Here is a 13,546-nt window from a genome sequence, read left to right on the forward strand (position 1 = left end):
AGAAAGATGATTAAGGGACTGGAGCATCCCTCATATGAGGAGAAACTTGAGTGAGTTGGGCCTGTTTAGCCTGGAGAAGAGAAGGCTGAGAGGGGATCTGATCAACATGTCTAAGTTCATGAAGGGAGAATGTAGGGAGAAAGGCACCAAGCTCTTCTCAGTGGTGGCCAGCGACAGGACAAGGGACAATGGGTACCAGTTGAAACCCAGGCAGCTCCATCTCCATGTGAGGAGGAACTTCTTCCCTGTGAGGGTACCCGAGCCCTGGCACAGGCTGCCCAGGGAGGCTGTGGAGTCTCCTTCTCTGGAGATCTTCCCAACCCGCCTGGATGCCGCCCTGTGCCCCGTGCTCCGGGTGTCCCTGCTGGAGCAGGGGGTTGGACTGGATGAGCTCTAGAGGTCCCTTCCAACCTCAACCACTCTGTGTTTCTGTCCCCTGCACTCCGCACTCCTCTGCTCCCAAGCGTTTGCTAAAGACGGGAATGGCATCCTGGTGCCTTAGGCACCTGGAATTGGAAATGCTCATTCTGACCTTGCAATGCAGTCYAGTGGGGAATTGGGCTTGTGCGAGGTGAGATGCTCCTCTCTCCTTGCCGGTAGGTTATTGGTCTCTGGTTTGCTCTGCAAACACGCGTTCTTGKAGAAGGCTTCAATTTTTGACAAATGACACTAAAAAAAAAAAGTTGAAGAATTCTCAAGCAGTGCAAGTGTGTTACGTTCTTGAGCACCACACGGTCGATACCTTGGCACTGGGGCTTCCCACATTGCCGCTGGCCWGGCTAATCCAGAAATTCGGTACAGGACACTGCAGTGCCTTCGCGGGTGCTGCAGCGTGCTCGCGTTTCAGCAGGGAGCGTGCAGCATTGCTGCAGGTGGCACGGAGGGCGTCCCGGCGGCAGCGGGAGCGCTCTGCTTTGTGCTGGATGTGGATTTTCTGGCACTGCTGCGTGCTCAGCTCTGCGTCCAGGGCTGCTCTGGCACAAGAGGTAGGGGCATGGACCTCAAGTGCCTTGCTGAGGACAGAGATAAGAAGGTGTAAGGAGCTGCAATAAAGTAATAGCTCGTCTGCTCTGTGRCTAGGGGGAAAAGCCTGCTTTTTTTTTCTCTAGCTTCTGTTTTTCTCTTTTTCTCTGATGCTGGAGATTAGTGTGAGAGTGCTTGGGTGAAAAACAGCAGCTGTTGCTGTACAGTTACCCCAAGCACTGCTACGTAGTCCCCTTTGCGCGTGATTTCAGGGGTAGGTATAATAAAATTCATTGCATTTTCAGCCCACTTCTGTCAGCGGTGGCTCCCTGTTTTTAAGTGACAAGTGGGATAAGCAAAGCCGGATGAGAAATCCATGTCCAGCCTGTGTATTGCACGTCTCCCTGAATCTGTTTCCTAGCTCTTTTTTAGCTGGCAGTGCTGCTGTGGGCTGCAGAAATGGCTGTGTGCGGAGGACAGAGCTATTTCCAGCCTTCCTAATTCCTGCCCCGTAATCTGAGTCCGCTGGAAGCGCTTTGGCGAGTACCCCCATTGGGAGGCTGAGGAGGCTGTGGCACAGGAGCAAAGGGGATGCTCCCTCCGGCTCCGGGRGGCCAGAGGGGCTGCCAGCCTTTCCCTGGAGCGGGACGGTGTGATTCCCATGGGATGCTGCTGGGAGCGAGGGATGGCAGAGCAGGGCTTGTGACGGTGAGCGCTGCCTCCCCGGGGGTGTCCCTGCTTTCCGTGGCGTGGGCAGCTGTATCTCCTCACCGCCTGGAAGCACCAGGGAGCTGAGGCCTCACCCTGCGACTGACGTTTTCCATGGACGAGGGGCCCAGGCTGTAGGCGGCCTGTTCCTCGGGCAGTTACCTTGTTCTCAGGATAGCAGCGAGACACCGTTGGAGCTGGTGGAATGTCCTGGGACTCGCCGTCGGGGGGAGGCTTTGGGACAGCTCCTATCTCCATCTTCCTTGCTCTATAGGCTTTTCCAGAGGGAAGGGAAGAGCGCTCCCTTATCCACCCTGGGTGTTCCCTTCTCCCTCTGAACTGCTGCCCCGGGGCAAAACAGACGGGATGGATGTTTATTTTATTCCACCAGGTGCYGGCGCTGCCTCTCCCAGGCCGGGGGCGGTTTGTGGCAGTGCCAGATCCTGCAGCTCTGCCATTCCCAGCAGAACGTGGGTGTCCTCTCAGCCTTGGCCCTCCTTGAGGGCTGTGGATCCTCCGCGATGAACAGTGGCAGTGAAGCGGGGCTGGGGTTTTAGGAGCCTGATTTTAAAATCAGGGCTTTAGGCACAGTGTCCGGAGCGGCGCTGCCCCACTCTCTGACCTGCTCCCTTCGTGCCCCCAAAACGGAGCCCGACACCAGCCCGCCTGCGCCATGACCTGCTCGCCTTGGGGGCTGGGATGGTCTGGGCTCCGGGACCCGCCTGAGAGGGTCTCAGGTGCTCRGGGCTGCTCTTGCAAGGGGAGGAAGTGGAATTTCCCACACCGATGCACACAGCGGGAGCTGCTTATTTGCTTATTTACTGATTATTTTTCTAGGGTGCCTGGTGGGCAGTGTTCTTAGTGCTGCTGGGATTGTATTTGCAACACTAATAACCCCCGTAGTTATTATATAATTCTATCACAGCCTCTTGCTGTTTACACCRAAATAAATACAGGATTCCCCTGAGGAAAAGTGGATGTCTGGTTCACGCAGATGCTTCATGAAATGACCCCCAGGCCCCATCGGGTGTGATAAAGTCGCCACTCTTGCTGAGTGATGTTGTAGTGGTGTTGGGAGGATGCAAAGAGAGGCAAAAGGAACAGGAGCTCACCTCCTTTCCTGGATAAACCCTGCTGTGCAGAGAGGTGCATCCCCACACGGCCCCACATGGTGGTGATTTGCACTGAAGGCCGCATGCAGAGCAGGAGAAATCTTTAAATTAAGGCCCATATTATACAAAAGTCCCACCTTTAAAGAGTTAATAATTGACTAGCAGACACTGCAGCGAATCGCTGGAAAATTGTTACTGGAGTCTGGTGATTGGTTGTTGTAACCAGGGTTTGTCAAGCCCCAAGATTACAATGGCTCGTCAAGCTGTGGTATGTTGCAGGCTTGGGTTCAAAATCATCCCTTAACTCGTTCTGCTCCTGCCCTCCCTGCTCGTGGCCTCGTCTGGCTCTGCTCTGCCCCGTGCAAAYGGGGCTGTGACGGAGAGAGGTTCTGCGTGGCATTTCCTTAGGTAAAAATGCKCTTGTGCAAACACTGAACTGTTTTCTTGCAGGTGTCTTTATGCAGTTGTCATAGAAAAGCCATCCAAAAATAAATATATAAAAGCAACCTAGCTGTGTGCAGGGGAGTGCATGCGGAGGAGCGTTTTCCTAAGGGGAAGGATTTTYGCCTCTCTGAGGGGAGAGGCGAAATAACAGCAAGAACTTGCCTGCTGTGAGTGCAGTGAGAGGCCTGGGCAGCTGCACGGCTCGCATCAGGTGTGCTGGGGTTGCAGAGCTGMTGCTCCCGGCTTCATGCGGCCACGGGGCGAAGAGTGACAAGGGGGCAGGTGAGGAACACGTGGATCCCGCCACGATCCCCGTGTCCAAGCAGCTCTCCTGGCCTCAGGCCCTGTGTCTCCGTGCGGTACCTCCCAGCGGGATGCCCCGGGACAGCCTGCCGATATGTGGGCTGGTAGTCACAGGTTTCTGTGAAGTTAGCACAATTCTGGTGTTTCCTCACTCTTGGCAGGGAAGGTGATTGCAGAGTGAAGGGCGGGAATCCAACATTGGATGTTTAACCCTGTGAGCTCCGGCTGCTCCTCTTCCCCACTCACTTCCTTCATTTCTGTGGGGCTTGTTGCATCCCGTAACCTTGATGTGTCAGAGTGCTTCCCACTCTGGGAGGAATTAAGTCCTTAGCACTGATGTGTTTTTCTCCTTCTTCCCCCCTGCCCGCTCTGCCGACCCACAGCAATGCAAGGCTGCAGAATGTGCTGCTAGAGGCCGGCGCCGTCATGGGGAGCAGCGAGCCCCGGGAGAAGGACGTCGCGGGAGCGCTCGGATGCGACCTCAGCAACGGCGGCAGCAGCAGCGTGGAGGCAGCCCGGCGCCTGGCCAAGCGCCTCTACTGCCTGGACAGGTTCAAACGCTCCGACGTGGCAAAGCACCTGGGCAAAAAGTATGTGCTTTGTTAAAGCAAGGCCTTTGGCCATTCACCTCGTAGCCTYGGGTGTGGAGAGTTCGCTCCTGATTGACAGACTTTCTCGATTTCYTTTTAAAGCAATGAGTTCAGCAGGCTGGTGGCTGAGGAGTACCTTAAGTTTTTTGATTTCACGGGGATGACGCTGGACAACTCGCTGAGGTAAGTGCCTCTTGGCAGAACTGGTGTTCCTCTTCTGGTAACGGCGCTGTTTCCTGTGTTCCTCAAATGAAGAACTTGCACAATGAGGGCCCTGGCATTTTGGCATGGCCCGTAACAGCATTTCCTGGAAAGGGGGCGTTTTGGGGCATTGACCTGCTCAGAGATAGGTTGTGTGCTCAGTGAACAGGTCATCAGTAACCTGCCTGGAAAATTAAGGTGCTGCTCATGGCTGGACTCCATAGGGCTGTCTGGGCTGGTAGAGTTTGCTCTGCCTGGCCGTGCAAGGAGGGGCCAGGATTTCAAGCATCTTGGCAGCCACGTCCCTCGTAGGTATCTAAAAATGTGCAGAACAGCAAGAGCTTCCAGAGGGGAAATGCTTGGAGTGTTTGGTAGACRTTTATGTGGGTGGTTGAAAGCCCATCCCTTCAGCACTTATGTCCTTCCGACCCTGGAACTAAGCCTTGGCAGCCTCTGCTTTCAATATTTTTTTAAATCTCAAAGTCAAGACTAAGTCAAAATACCAAACCTGTGTAGCAGAGGCCTGTTAGTTGCTGGTGACAGCTAAATGGCAGCATAAAGGAGAGGAATTTRAAGTGATTTTTGATTTTCCGTCTCAGGTTACTCTATTTCTTCCTCCCTTCCCGCCACCAGTGACACAGAACCAGGAACACTTGTGGCCCCATTTGCAGAGAGGGYTGCAGGGAGGCTGTTCCAGGAAGCCAAGGTGAAAATCAGCTCCCACCTTTGCACAGCAAAGAGACTGAGACTTGCTGAGACTGCTAAGGAGTTAATCCAGCACCTAATGCTGGATGGAGCAAAGCCAGAGCCCTGTGTCCTGTGTCCTGCTGGGGTTGTGGCTCCTGTGGTGGGAAATTTGCTGCATGTTTTGGGTGCTGGGCGCCATGGAGCGTGATTCTAAATATACCTCATCTTTTGAATTGTGATATCCTATACCTAGCTGCTTTGTGGCACATATTTAGGAGGTCTCTTCTCCCGGTAGATCTCCTGCTAATATTAATAGCTATGACCTTGTGTAAAACATGATCTCGTGGGCCCATTAAAACTTAGTGGGGTTGCCTCTTGCCAGCCACACTAGCAGCCTGGGGGACTTCATCCTCAGCTGCCCAAAATATTTGAGGAGCATTTGGGAGTATGTTGAGGAATGTTTTGGAGCGCACCGAGATGCGGTATGTCCAACCACAGAGTCCTTCCTGGRCCTTCCCCAGGGGGCTGGGCCCTGCCCGAAGGATCCTGCTCTTCCGGAGTCTGTCCCTGTCCTGCCCACAGTGCAGGGAGCCYCCTGTTTGTGCCGTGCACAGATCCCTGCTCCAGGGGCAGAGCCTCCCCTGCCTGCTCTCCACTCAGGATTCCTCCCTGCTGCCAGGCGAGAAGCCCCAGGAAGCCTCGGTTGTGCCCACGTGTGAATGTGGTTATTTGCAGTGCGTTACATGTCAAATTAAGTTATTACCCACCAGATCACACTCTGCGTGTGTGTAATACTGTGGCAAGAACAGCCTGTCTCTGGCCTTGCATCAGAGAAATAAAATTAGCGCTTATTCACGCAGGTTAGGTAACCTTGAATGTTCCTGTAGTGTCTCCCAGGCCCCTCAGATCTGCTGCCAGCTTAAACCTCTTGGAAGCCTCAAAAATTGTCTATCAGGCATTCGTTTAATGTGCCTTATTGCCTCAGACCCATAAGGCTCGTGTTTGCAGGCTGTTTATATTAACAGCATGACAAATGTCTGTGAGGGTGACAGAGCCCTGGAATGGGCTGCCCAGGGAGGCTGTGGAGTCTCCTCTGGAGATCTTCCCAACCCGCCTTGTGCAAGGGATGCACGGCCCCTCTGCAAGACCAGGATGATTGCAGTGGTGGTGAAGGGGCTGCTCAGTGTGTTGCTCCCCAGAGAGCTGCACATCCGAGTGTGTTCTGCACCTGCCTGGCTTCACTACCTGGAGAAATTCCTTTGCTTCCAGTGGGGATATATTTAATAAGTGTAATGTTAAAGCATGCAGGACTCATGGGCARTGAGAGGAGGGCAGAGTGCGTCCTGAGAGACCATCATCTGCCAACACCACCTGCTCCAGTTCCTTCCCCCAACGTGGAAACCACCGAAAGCAAGAACAGCTGCTTCAAGTGGTGTAATTGTCTATTAGCTTATGTATTTAATGGCTGAAACCAGCAGCAATCCAACTCCTCCTGGTTGATTTACTGTAATGTTGGGATTAAGTACACATGGGGTAATAATCTGTTTTCCTAGAAAGGCTTCTCAGAACTGAATTTCTAGTGTGCGCTTGCATATTACTTGCTGTGAAATGTGCTGTGTGAGGCCACCAGAGATTTATGATTTTAATTTCGCTGTTTTCTACCCTTCTTGTAGGAGTTTCTTCAAAGCCTTTTCACTTATTGGAGAAACTCAGGAACGAGAGAGAGTTTTAATCCACTTCTCCAGCAGATACTATCAGTGTAACCCAAACACCATTTCGACTCAAGGTAATTTTGCTTCTGATAACAAGGTCTGTGGTCTGCGTCTTCATTCATTTTCACCCTCAGTACTTGGGAAATGAAAATTTGCAGCTGCAAAGTGTACAGTTTGCCTGCAGTGAGCCTAGAAATCCTTTCCATTCGCATGCAGACTTGTGGTCAGGCAGAGAACACTGTGGCTCCCAGCCACGGAAGGCTGTAAATTCTTACATTCAGTGTAAATTCTTATTCTGAATGTTTCCCAACTGAAATCCAGGGATTGCCCCATTATGTGTGTCAAGGAAGGGAATGGGCAGCTTTAAGACAGGATCAGCTCCCACATTCCTGTGCTCTTCCCAGTGCRTTTCTCATTCAAGGATATCCTGAGCAAGCAATTAGAAAAGCACTGTCATTTTCAGATAGAGAAAATGATTTATGTGTCAATGTGGCCAGTCCAGGTTGCTGTAGGGACATTTCCACTTCAGAGCATGAGCAAGTATTGAGGTTAAAGTGACCTCCACAGACCTTGCCTAGTAATTCTGAAGTTTTATTTTATTTATTTAAATTCTGGCATTTTAAGTAATTCTGATTCTTGCCCATCTCAGTAGAAGTGCAGGTTGTATTTGCAGTAGCCATTTGAGTGTCCTCATACCTGCTTTTTTTTCCATCTTTCCTCCATTGTTGTTTCCATCCTTTGGATGTGCCTGTGATTTGGGAATGGGAGAGCTGTCCACCCTACGGACCTGCCGAYACCTGAACCAGAGTGCCACAGCCCCAGATCCAAACTGTTCCGAATTTACCCCTGGTGGTGACAGATTTAGATAGGAGAGGCAGCACTTCGCTAGACTGCCTCTGCAGACGACATAAGAGAACATAGCCCTGAGCTGGATCSCAGGCTCTTGCGAGCTGTTGCCAGGGCCTGCACAAACTGAAGCTTGGCTTTAAAGCGTGCCATGTCCATGCCCATCTTGGCCCCATATTCCCATACCTCTTTTTGTGTCGTAGCACGGAGGTACAGTGAGTGTGGTCCTTATGCAGACCTGAGTGGTGAGACAGTCTGGTGGTTTGTGTCCCTGCGGGCTGAGACACCAATGGATGAAGCTTGTTCTCTATGTTCTGCCCTGGAAACAAGTGAAAAAGAGGGAGACAGTTRAGGCTGTGGTATGGGCGTTATGAAGGAAAGGGGACAGAATGTTCTCCTGCCTGGTTTGCCTCCCTCACTGCTACTGCACAATCGTTTGTCAGTCACTGAAAGTTAAAAAAGAAGGCTGTTCTGCCTCGGCATCTCTGCAATGACCTTGCTGTTGTTTTACTTAATTATGTTTATTTCTTGATGAGCGGGTTCTCRTTAAGGGAGCAGGCACGATGAGGCTCTGTGGCTTAATTTGCAGTCTTCTCAGAAGTCCAGCYGTGGGTTTGCCTGTGACTTGGGTTGTGTTTCTTCCTGCAGATGGGGTTCACTGCCTCACGTGTGCCATGATGCTGCTGAACACTGACCTGCATGGCCATGTGAGTAGACACATCTTTGTGTAACTCCAAAGTCAGCTTTGTGCTAGTGGGGCTCTACTGCTGCTTGTTACTGAAGCATCCGGTAAATTCCCAGTGCAGACAGCAAATGGAGGAAAGAAATGGGAAATCTCTCTTTGGAAGAGCTGCAGTCCTAGGCAGGGGGCTTTCCAGCACACCCAGCAGCAACTACCCAGTGCTGCACATGATCTTGCCCTTACGTGTGAGGAAGCTGCATGTCCTCAGGGCCCTGTCTTTTGGGTGTGCATCCTGGGGAAGGCAGCTGACCCTGCCAGAAAGCTGTGGTTGGCATTGGCTTCCCCTTCCAGAAGGCACGAACACCCGGGAAGGCGGAGGCGAACCAGGGAGCTCTCGCAGGGAGGGCACCTTCGCCAGTGGCCGCTTGCAGGGGTGCTCGGCCCAGGGGCATCGTGCACACAGGCAGTGGGTCAGGCGCAGCACGGGGGTCCTTGGCACGGCCTGGAGAGCCCCAGAGCTATTGTGCCCTCCGGAGACCCCCTGGGAGCAGCTGTGCAGCAGTTGTGGGCAGTGGAACCAGCGCTGCCTTTGGAGTTTGGCTGCATCTCGCCTGCATGCTGCACTAGCAGCAGGCACAGAGCGTTAATCCYGAGCCCCTCCTGAGACCTCCCATGTCCGTGGAGTGGGGATTGGGCTGCCTGTGATGGACGAGGTGCCTCCGTGCAGCCTGCCCTGCAGAGCCATGAGCAGCCCTGGATGCTGCTCTGCAGCCGCCCCGTGCTGCCGTCCCGCAGGGAGAGCCCCGTGCCCGAGCCCGGCAGTGTCACCTGGCACCTCCTGAACGCAAGAGCCCTGCAGGGCCCCATGCAGGGTGCTGGGGCACGAGCCCTGCCCTTTCACTGCTGCTGGGTGCTGCGTGCACCGGAGCCGGGTGGCCCTGCCTGCTAGGGCTGTGCCGGCGTGTGCAGCAGCTCTGCTGCCGGCCACCTGCCTCCTCCTCCCAGGATTTCCTGTAACAGTCCTTTCTCCTCTTGCTGCTCCGTGTTTTTCCACCTAGGTGGTAAGTTGGGCCTTTCTGGCTTGGAATGCAGCCCCTTGTGCATATACCTCAACTGCCTGATTTCTAACAAGCTTATAGTGCTCCAGGCCGTCCTTGGCATGATCCTGCTAGAGCAGGGAATGAATGAATCGTAGGGCTTGTCTACACGGAGTTATTCTTGTTCCCAGCTGAGTGTGGACAACTTCATTTCGGGGCCAGCTCAGCCCATCATGGGGCTGTAGGACAACTGTGGTGCCTTGAGGCCACACTTTCCCTTAACTCTTGTAGACAAACTCTTACTTACCCGTTTACTTGTTCATGTCTTGCTGCATTACATTCTCTTTTTAACAAAATTTCTGTAACTGTTTTTCCATATCTTCTTTTTCTCTCTGCTTTCACAATTAATTTTCACTAACTGTGTACTGGAGACGCATGCTCGCTTCTCTGCTGCCCAGTTGATGCCCTTTGCCATGTTTGCAGTTTTCTAGATTTTTGGCAGAGCTGCATCCTGCCAGATTCATCTGCCCGGACCTGTGTGGTGCCACGTGGAGGTGTTGGCTTTGCTCCTGGAGCGAACACAGCCATGTCCCTGCCCTGCTCCTTTTCTCAGCGGGGTTCCATAGGTGGAACGAGGCTGGCTCTTAGCGCTGGTCCTGGTCAGCGWGAGGAAGCACCAAGCTGATCCCTGGAGGAAATGGGCAGACTGGAATGGTGTCAGGGAGAGCGCTTGCAGTGCACTGGGGTTGTGCTGGGAGGAGTTGTGCCCTGCTTGGCAAGCAGCAGCCACGCTGCTCTGTTAGGAGCCCCCCTGGCGTAGATGGTGCTGGATTGTGCGTCCCCCTCTGCCCTCCCTCCCTGCCCCTCCAGGACCCGTCCTTAGATGGGGCAGCAGAGGCTGGGTGGCTTCAGACCAAGGCATCGTACAGCCGAGATGCTGAGTGACCTGCTTATAGTTTGATCCCCTCTTGGGGCCCTGCTGCTGCATTAGTCTGGGCTCTGGAAGTTCGCTAGCTCCGTGCCTGCGCGCAGAGTCTTTCTCTCCAGGCTGCAGATGCGCTTGGCTGATAGGGCATGGAGCAGGGCTTGCAGCCCATGGGCCCTTCCTCAGGGGCAGAGCAAGCAGCCCACCATGCAGAGGGGAACCACATGCCCTGCAGCGTGTTCCTGTGGGCACATGGAGCCCATGGGGAGGGACCCTGTGCTGCAGGAGGAGGCTTGCAGGGCCAGCRCTCACCCCTGGCCAGCTCTAGTCAGACCCAGGAGCCCCTGTTCCCTCTGAGATCTGCCTTGATTCCTCCTCCTGCCAGACCAGTGTTGTCATTGCTGTCACCTCCATGGGCAGCTGTGGGGTTTTAGTGCCCYGGGCGCCATGAGGACCTAGGACTGACACCTTCTGCAAGTGGTAGAGCTTGGACTTGGATCCAAAGAGCATCTGAGAGTGCTCTCCAAATGGAATAGTTTGGGTCCTGCTTGAACACAGTCATTCCTGCTCTCGTCACGGCTCAATCTGGTAACTTCCATTCTGAGAATTAGGCAGAAAGTGAAGAAAACAAAAGAAACCTTTTGAGATGCCAAGGCAGCTTCAACCCCAGGAAGCAGAATCAAGGGGCTGCTCTTGGATGTTTTGCTTTTGTCTGGCAATTGCCATGGGAAATGAGGATTGGAGATCAGAAAGAAAGGTCTGGAAAGGGCCTCAGTTGTTTTTTTTCCTATGCTCCACTATGGGATTAAGTAGAGCTCTTCTGCAGGAGGTAGGTAGAGCCCCTGAGGACATGGGAGGTACCATGAACAAATGAGGGAGCTTCATCACCATCTTCTTTACTCATCTCCAGTGTTTAGATTTTTTTTTTTCTTTTCAGATGGGTGGGAGACCTGGGGTTCAAGGGCATCTCCTGTGTTCCAAATATATTCACATGGTGACGCTTGCATTTGGACAATTCTGGGAATGCCTCTCAGGATTGCCTGCCTCAGGCTTGAGCGAAGGCGAGGAGATGCAGTTCCTGTGGTGTTACCTGCTACTGTCATTTTGGAAAGCAGCAGGAATGTGATGCTGTGTTTCTCTGTTGTCCCTTCCAGAACATTGGGAAGAAGATGACCTGTCAGGAGTTCATTGCTAATCTCCAGGGGATGAATGATGGCAAAGATTTCCCTAGGGGGCTATTGAAGGTAAGAAATGAACCGCAGAGTGTGGGTTTAATGGTCTCAGTTAACGATGCCTGGTTCAAACAGAACACCCTACTTCTGAACCTTGCTTCTCAAGCATGGCAGGGAATGGGCACGTTTCTCCACCCAGAATGTGCACAGAGTTTGKACTGCCAGACCTAGAAGGTGTTTGAGACCCCCTGCAGCATGGGGAGGAGAGCCTGAACACCGCGCTGGACGTTGTGGGAGCTCTGGGAGCTCTCTCTCATTAAACCAGATTAAAGAATGCCCACTGTTGTATATGTATGTCAAATACTGAACTGCATGTCTGGGAGATGTGTTTTCTTCAACAAAGGTGCTTTGGGGTTTTCACGTTAGAGCAGGAGATGTAATTTCAGATTATTGCCGAGTATGTGCTGCCTGGTACAGGCTGCTTTGCTGCAGGTTTTGTTCATTAAGTTTATGCCAGGAGTTGAATCTGAAAAACAGTTAAAAGAGGCTGAGCGGGATGAATCTTTTTTTATTGTCAATAATAATGAGAGTGTTTTGCTTATTTCTGTGTGATGGCTGGAATGAAATGCCAGTCTGTTTGAATGAAGAGAACAGCGCTTACGCTGGAGTTCATAAATATTTTGGTAATGGAAATAAAAATGAGAGATTGCTGCATCTGAGATGTGGCCCAAAGCCTATTGAAGTAAATGGGAGGATCTGCCATCCCTTCAGTGGGCTTGTGTCAATCCTGCTCTGAAATGCAGACACATCTGCGTAGTTAAATGTGACTGAATTTGCTTTTTAGCATTTGCTATTTCCTGCTGTTTTTTGTAGCTTCTTCAGGGAACTTTATCTTGGACCTCTCTGCCTCAGTACATGGTAGAGAGTAGACATTATAAACRCAGACCCTCTTTTTAAAATTAATTACATTTTTTTTTAAACCTGGATGCAGACTATTCACCTGCCAGCATCATCACCACTTAAAAAAAAAGAAATCCTAGGAAGCTTATTTCCCACTCTGCCATCAAGAGATGTGTTGAGATTAATTTGCAAGCTAATTACAGCCCTTATTGCATAATAGGTCTCTGGGCTCTGTTTAAATAACCTTCCTGGGATGCTGAGAGGAGACGTCTCTTGGTGTTCACCTGCTGTTTGTTTTCCTGCTGGCAGAGTTACGCCATGGGGATGGAGTCGTAGCTTTTAGTGCTGACCTTCAGTCAATCAGCATGCCCTTTGCCACCCACCCTAGGCCAGGCACTGGGTCTGAGGTTCTTCTGGAGGCGACAGGCTGGAATGCGCTGCGTTTGGGACGGTTTGCCCCAACTGTGTGCTGCCCTGGCCTTAGGGGAGAAGGGTTATTCCGTCATCTTGTTCCCTGGAGACCTCTTGGGGCCCAGCTGATCCCTGGACACTCATGGCGTTTGTTTTTCATTGGGGTTGAGTGGCAGCAACTGCATTTCAGCAGCTCCGTCACTGCATCTGCAGCAGCCGCCCCGACACTAGATACRTGATTACAAAGATTTAACAGAAATTAAGCCTGCATTAGTCCCAACAAATTAAATTCAGGGGGCTGTGGATCAGCGCAGCACTCAAGTGCCTGCGTTTTGCTGGCACATCAGCAGCTTCAGTACTGAGTGTTGAGCAGCGCTGMGGCTGCCAGCAGCGGCTGCGGGCGCTTGCGGGTTGTCCCCGCAGCAGGAGGAGGAGTTTCCACAGGGTGGCACTGTGTCCTCGTGGGAGTGTGGCAGGGATGCGCTCTGCTCCTGAGCGGGCAGGACTGGCCCTTGCAGCCTCYCTGTGGGGCAGGACTGTCCTTTGCAGCCTCCCTGGGTTCAGATGCACCTCAGATGCTCCCCAAGGAGCATCCCAGCTCCCCGCCGGCTGGGGAGGCTCAGCCCAACGCTCCCCTGGCGGCTGCCTGCCCCTCAGGGTGCTCTGCAGCCTGCATCATAGACCGAACATACATGGCCCGGGGTGCAAATCCTGCTTGAGGTGTGCAGGGCAGCCAAAACATGGGTTGGAAAAAGGTGCCTTTAGTCACTCTGATTAACCTTAGTGTTAAGGTGATTAGTGATTAACCCTGCATGTTACTTTCTTTTTCTCTTTTTCTCCTTTCTCTGTTCTT

General features: G+C 52.5%; 1 protein-coding gene across 1 annotated transcript in view; it reads left to right on the forward strand.

Moving 5' to 3' along the window:
- Nucleotides 1–13,546, forward strand: part of PSD3 (pleckstrin and Sec7 domain containing 3) — a 71,284-nt gene that overhangs the window by 7,221 nt on the left and 50,517 nt on the right. The window contains exons 2-6 of the mRNA XM_026049942.1: nt 3,914–4,120; nt 4,223–4,303; nt 6,682–6,794; nt 8,215–8,273; nt 11,365–11,454. Coding sequence (XP_025905727.1) covers nt 3,914–4,120; nt 4,223–4,303; nt 6,682–6,794; nt 8,215–8,273; nt 11,365–11,454 — 550 coding nt within the window. The remainder of the gene's footprint in view (nt 1–3,913; nt 4,121–4,222; nt 4,304–6,681; nt 6,795–8,214; nt 8,274–11,364; nt 11,455–13,546) is intronic.

The sequence above is a fragment of the Nothoprocta perdicaria genome, unplaced genomic scaffold (assembly GCF_003342845.1).
Source record: "Nothoprocta perdicaria isolate Ctin4 unplaced genomic scaffold, notPer1 scaffold_63, whole genome shotgun sequence".
NCBI lineage: Eukaryota > Metazoa > Chordata > Aves > Tinamiformes > Tinamidae > Nothoprocta > Nothoprocta perdicaria.